At 35.4% G+C, this 7,003-nt stretch overlaps 1 protein-coding gene across 1 annotated transcript in view; it reads right to left on the minus strand.

Annotated features, from left to right (window-relative positions):
- LOC123663308 overlaps positions 1-219 on the minus strand; it is a 45,590-nt gene extending 45,371 nt beyond the window's left edge. The window contains exon 1 of the mRNA XM_045597997.1: positions 83-219. Coding sequence (XP_045453953.1) covers positions 83-143 — 61 coding nt within the window. The 5' untranslated portion in view covers positions 144-219. The remainder of the gene's footprint in view (positions 1-82) is intronic.
- Positions 220-7,003: the final 6,784 nt, after the last annotated feature.

Consider the following 7,003-nt stretch of genomic DNA (forward strand, 5'->3'; position numbering starts at 1 on the left):
ATATTAATTGTCGTTGAAGACGGCTTTTATTCGTTTGCGACACACACACACACACACACAATTATTTTTATTAGAACCCTACCTGTGATTCCCACGGCCGCCGCCACTAACACAAACAGACAAAGCAACACTTTAACCACCATCGCATTAAACCACAGGCAGACTAATTGTATAGTTATAAGTTCAATCCTCAGAGCGTCACTGATGCTCGCCTTTCAACAAATGGCTTTAGTTGACCGTGACTCAGTATATATAATTCTTATGTTTACCCCAAGGTGAAATGTTTTTATTTCTGAAAAAATGATAAATTGTGAAATTTAAATGTAATAATTTATACACGTTTATTTATTATTAGAAACAAAAAATATAAATATTGATATTATATAATACGTAAAAAAAATTATAACAACGCTCTGGTGTATCGGTGCGAGAAGTCGCCTGAAACACCGACGGTTTGCAGGTTCGATTCCCGCTCGGGATGCATATTTGTAACTGTACAAATATTTCTTTCCGGTTCGGATGTCTGTCCTTGTATTTCCCCACCGGTTCTCGGAGAGCACGTTAAGCCGTCGGTCCCAGTTTTTATCATAAATACCTGATAGCGATCGTTACTCGTAGTAGGAAGCATATCCGCCACTCCGCAAGTGGCGTGGCGTGGTGGATTAACTTCCAATCCTTTTCCTACATGGAGAAAGAAGCCTATGCCCAACAGTGGACACTTACATCATTACATAGTGTCAAACAAAGTCGCTTACCGCTCTCTGTATGCCTAGAACTTTAAAACTAAGTAAGGGATTTTTATGAGGTTTTCTTTAGAAAATAGAGTGATTCCAGAGAAAGGTTTATATACTAGGTATACATGCATAATATAGTAGAGGAACACTGATAGTTTTTGCAAATGCGCGAAGCAGGGGCGCGTCGCTAGTTATTACAAAAACAATAAAAGTGTCAAAATATATCTGAACTTAAAGTACACCTTATTGTTTAATTTCAAGTAAAACTTTAATAAATTCAAACGAATTCAAGTGAACTATTAAGTTAATTGTTGAGTGCATTACCATTTATTATAAAATAAAGGTCAATGCACACGTAACGTGTTTTTACCCGGACGGGACGGGACGTGAAGTTTTGGAAATATCTTTTCATACAAAATGTAAAGGAAAGACGGGACGGGAACGTGAAAGGAACGGGGAAAAAATCATCCCGCACGTGCCCCGTCGTGTCCGTGATTCCGTTGCATATGCACAGTCGCTCCGTTCGCTCCGGTAAGCTAAACAGGGAAGTAACTGCATTTATCAAAAGCTAATTGAGTGCGTACGATCATATCCAGCTTTATATATCTTTTCAAACCCAAAATATGTAGACACTAAATATAAAAATTATTTATTGAAGTGAAACTTATTTATCCACGTATGGAAGAAATCTTATTGTTATTATTGAAATTAATTAAATAAATAGTGAAAGTGAGAGATTATTTTTTTATTGTTTAAAAAAATAATGAATAATGAAATAATAATGAATAATGAAAGTGGACGAAGCGAAAGAAGTATGTAAGGATCGTAGCAAGTGGAAAGAAGTGGTCTCTGCCTACCCCTACGGGAAAGAGGCGTGATTATATGTATGTATGTATGTATGTACGTATGTACGTATGTATGTATGTATGTATGTTTAAAAAAAAATAATCTCTGTGATTTTGGTATTTCACTTTTGATTGTAAGTATTAGGTAGTAAATGTATATTAAGTTATTGAAATTAACCGTAATTTAATAATATGACTGTCAATTTAGTAGACATTAATTAATTTTTAAGATAGTGAATATTAAAATAATTAAAGAAAACAAATTTAGAAAATTAAATATTAATAATTTGACCGTATAACTAGTGGTCGCCCAGTGGTCGAATTTCGACCATAATTAAAAAAAGTCAAAAAATATAATGAAAATAATGATTTTTTTTTATTTTTTTATTTGACTACAAACTTTGACAATCAACAAAAGAGCGTAATAATATGCTTGTGTGTGTCAAATACACAGTAGTGTGTGTAATGTCTTTTTTTAACCGACTTCCAAAAAAGGAGGAGGTTCTCAATTCGACTGTATTTTTTTTTTTTTTTTTTTATGTATGTTACATCAGAACTTTTGACCGGGTGGACCGATTTCGACAAATTTTGTTTTAATCGAAAGGTGGTGTGTGCCAATTGGTCCCATTTAAATTTATTTGAGATCTAACAACTACTTTTCGAGTTATATCTAATAATGCGTTTTTACTTGACGCTTTTTTCGTCGACCTACGTTGTATTATACCGCATAACTTTCTACTGGATGTACCGATTTTGATAATTCTTTTTTTTGTTGGAAAGGGGATATTTCTAATTTGGTACCGTGATAAGGAAACCAGGATCTGATGATGGGGTCCTAGAGAAATCGAGGGAAACTCTCGAAAATCCGTAATAACTTTTTACTGCGTGTACTGATTTTGATAATTTTTAATTTAATCGAAAGCTGATGTTTATCATGTGGTCACATATAAATTTTATCGAGATCTGATAACTACTTTTTGAGTAATCTTTGATAACGCGTAGTTGCTTGACTATTTTTTCGTCGTTCTACGTTGTATTACTTGTCGATGTAATTGAAGTCGGTTTTTTTTTTTCGTTTGCGAGCAAATACAATTATATTGATTTAATATATTTTTATGCATCTATATAAACTATAAGTGTGCGAAATTTCATACTAATCCGTCCGCGCAATTTTCGTAAAAAGGGTTACAAAGTTTTTGATTTACGTATTAATATAGATAGACACAGTAATTATTATAAGAACTTTTTTTATTCATCTATATAATAATAAAATAGCTATAATTTGATACGAAATTATTTCTGTATGTATTCTCCTTCCAGTTCTTTTAACTGTCATGTACGATGTACAGAAAATCTCCTTTTCGTCTTGATGGCCGTAACTTCTTCGTCATCTAAACCAATAGCAATTAAAGCCAATTCGTCAAATGAAAAATCCATCTTTCCTGTTTCTTCATGAGTTTCTGTCACGGTACGTATGAATTAAAAATTCCCGTCAGTACTTACTAACCACGCCCCGTCCCCGTACTGTCCCCGTCCTGTCCGCGTTATGTATACATTGGCCTTAACACTTGTTAGTAACAATTTCATTAAAAATTCCAATTTAAAAAAATGTACGCACACGCACACACACTCACACACACACACACACACACTTCAGCCTAATATAGTCCACAGCTGGACATAGGCCGCCACAAGTTCGTTACGTTGTATTACTTGTCGATGTAATTGAAGTCGGTTTTTTTTGTTTGCTAGCAAACACAATTATTTATGTATGTATTCCACTAACTAAATACTGGACTGATAGCGTATCTTGCTCTATGTGACACGGTGGCGAGACCAAGACACAGAACTCCAGACCGGAACAAGGTCAAAGTCGACTATACTTTTCGAGTATTTTTATTATTTGTTTTAATTATAGTATGTACTACACCATATGTATATTTCACGTTTATTGTTAAACTTAGTAAAACTGTACAGAGTTATAGATACGCCTAATTCGCTTTTATTACACGCATATAGTGATCGCTCTTCTAGCGACAAAATGGCCCTCATACATTTATATCTTCATTTATTAAAAACTTTATACAAAACAACACGTCACAAAAGAACAACATTTTAGCAGATTTACATCAAATATGCAATAGCGGCTTTTTTAAGAGATTTCTTAGAGGCAACAATGTACCTTATATACCTATATATACCTTATATCTTTCTTTGTTTGTTGCAAGTATTGTTCTATTTTGGAGACGTAAAATAGTTTGTTATTATTAGTATTAATATGTATGAGAAACTTCTAGAACAAATGACTCCCCCATTGTCCTTTATTACGCGTTCCAATAAAAATAATAATAGACTTTATTGCATAATTCTAATTGTTTTAGATCGTCATTGTCTACTGCTTTGTAAAAACGTCATACTTTTGCAATTCCGTAACTCGTACTAGAAACCATCGCGTTTCAAGAGTTCTAGGGTATTGTTGTGGGCTCGGTTTTCCGCATTTAGACACAAAGGTGGTCCGTTATGCGTGAAAAGAGAAGAAGTTCAGATTCAAGCTTCAAGATTCAGCCAGCCTAGCTCCTTCCTGAAGCTCAGAAGCCTCCTGGGGCGTTCACAGGCTTCTCGTTCTGTTTCCAGGGTAGGTTAGGTTAGGTTAGGTTTGAGTTCTAGGGTAGTAATAATCTATTATTATGACGGAACTCAATTAATAAACCTCCACTATCTGTCCGTTTGTTCCAGGACCTGTAGCAGGAGCTGCTCTAGTAGTGCTCGTAAAGTATTTATAGAATAGGATTAACTTAGCGTTTATGCTATAACTATAAAAAAAAAAACACAAAATAAAATTATTTTCTCCAAGGAATTTTTTTTTTTTCATTTTAAAGTACTATAATATTAGTAAGGAGCCTATTGTATAGGAGTCACTGCTGGTTGTCAAGTTACAATCATGTATTTATTTTTTTTGCTGTGTAGCTACGAAATCAAAGAATATAGCCAATCTCTTCCCGTGGATGTCGTAAGAGGCGACTAAGGGATAGCATAGTCTGTTCCACTACCACCTTGGAACTTAAAAAGCCGACCGATGACAGGATAACCATCCAAAAATACACAGACCAAAGACGGGCAGCAGCATCTTCGGTGCAACAAAGCCAGCCCTGCGGTCACCAGCCCGCTTGCCTAGTGTGGTGACTATGGGCAACAAAAAACTTACATTTAATAAAAAACTATTTACTGCTAAGCAACTCAAATATTTTACAAATGATCGAACACAGGCGGGAAGGTATTAAATAGACTATTAGTGGTCACCCAGTGGTCGAAATTCGATCACAACTAAAAATGTAATTAAAAAAATAATTAAAATTAAGAACCTTTTTTTTTATTTTTCAATTTGACTACAGACTTTGACAATCAACAAAAGAGTATAATATGCGCGTCTGTCAAAATACATGATAGTTTGTGTATTGTTTTTTTTATTGATTTAAGATGAGATAATTTAATATATAGTTTAATGTTCAGTTTTTGCAGCACAGAACAACTAAAACTAAATAATATATTATATATATATATATATATATAAATTCAACTCATTGTCTTATGTTTTCCTTAAAAGATAACCTTCTACAACGTAGTGTGAGTCAGGTCGAAAGTTGAACCATTTAGATCAAAATATGATGAACCTTGCGACCAAACTTGTCGTTTGACATTGAGACGACGAATAGAGAAAGATTATGCAAATAGAAATGTCGATTTTCCCATAAAACGTCAAAATTATGAAATAATCTATAAATCCATTCTTTTATGGCCATTTATCAAGTTATGGTTATTGACATATTGGCAAATTGCATTTGATTAATGAAAATCCAACGACTACTCTGATGTGGTGCGCTTGACGTGTCTGGCCGGCGGTCACTGGTTCGATTCCCGGTTAGAGTGAATATTTGTATTGGTACAAATATTTATTTCTGGTCTTGGTGTCTGTCCCAGTGGGTCTCCCCACCGTGTCTCAGAGAGCACGTTCGCCTGTCGTTCCCGGTTGTTGTCAAAGACACCTATAGCGATCGTTACTCATATTTTCTGTTATGTTTTTATAACAATGATGGCAAACGAGCTGGCGAAGTAATTTCATTTTAAATGGCTACCGTCGCCCGGTCCTCTGCAACATCAAAGTAGTAGCGGGTGCGTGCCTGCCTTTAGGGAAAAGATGTCTATACACTCGACGCTTATCCCTCATAATTATCACTTCAGCCTATCGCAGTCCACTGCTGGACATAGGCCTCCATAAGTTCACACCAAACATGACGTGAACTCATGTGTGTTGCCCATAGTCACCACACTGGGCAGGCGGGTTGGTGACCGCAGTGGCTTTGTCGCACCGAAGACGCTACTGCCCGTCTTCGGCCTGTGTATTTCAAAGCCAGCAGTAGGATGGGTAGCAAGGTGGTAGTGGAACTGTGTTATCCTTTAGTCGCCACTTACAACACCCACGGGAAGAGAGGGGGTGGCTATATTCTTTACTGCTGTAACCAAACAGCTACTCGACGCTTAATAACCCCCAAATTATAGCGCTAACTCAATTCCCTAACTCAATGGTATATTGTATTATCATTTCAGCCTATTGCAGTCCACTGCTGGACATAGGCCTCTAAAGTTCACGCCAAAAATGGCGTCAACTCATGTGTGTTGTCCATAATCACCACGCAGGGCAGGATATATTGTATGTTTTATACAAACATTTTTCCTTGGTTTCTTGTTCTTCCTACCCTCAATAAAACAAAAGGTTAATGATATTCAATATTAATAACAAAGCTAAAATACTTCTTAGACAACACACAAAATAAGTCATTACCGGGAAAACAATTAACATAGTATAATTATTATAATTTACTGAAAAAAATAGGTAAAAAAACTTTTTAAGTTAAACGGTTTTATGTTAAACATACATTGCAATGTTTAAGATAAAAGTACTAAAAACCAAAAAATAATAAAATAGATACAGTCGTGGGAATTATAAACATATGCATAGACTAGACTAAAATAAAACCGTGGGGCACGTCAATTGTCTACAATCGTTGATTAAAATGTTTGTTTTGTAATGTTACACTATAATTAGCCAGTTGTTCAACCGACAACGATGGACGTGTGATAAGTAGGGCTAGAATGTGGAAACAAGCTAGCAAGCTCGATTATAAGCGAGTTTTAGGGTTTCATAGTGGTGAGCGAGTAGTACTTTTATCATATGTTTTGTCGATTAAAGACAAACTACGAGCAGTGAAACGATTCCTCGCCAGTCAGCAGTGTGAATGTCCAACGATAAACTAGTTGAAACATCTCTTTTATTTACATGGAGTGTATAACTATTGGAATTTCCATGAGCAAGAAAATAGTAAGTAATTTCCTCACCGTCTGCGGGCCAACTGCCTATTTTAACGA

This window comes from Melitaea cinxia, chromosome 20 (genome assembly GCF_905220565.1).
Source record: "Melitaea cinxia chromosome 20, ilMelCinx1.1, whole genome shotgun sequence".
Lineage (NCBI taxonomy): Eukaryota > Metazoa > Arthropoda > Insecta > Lepidoptera > Nymphalidae > Melitaea > Melitaea cinxia.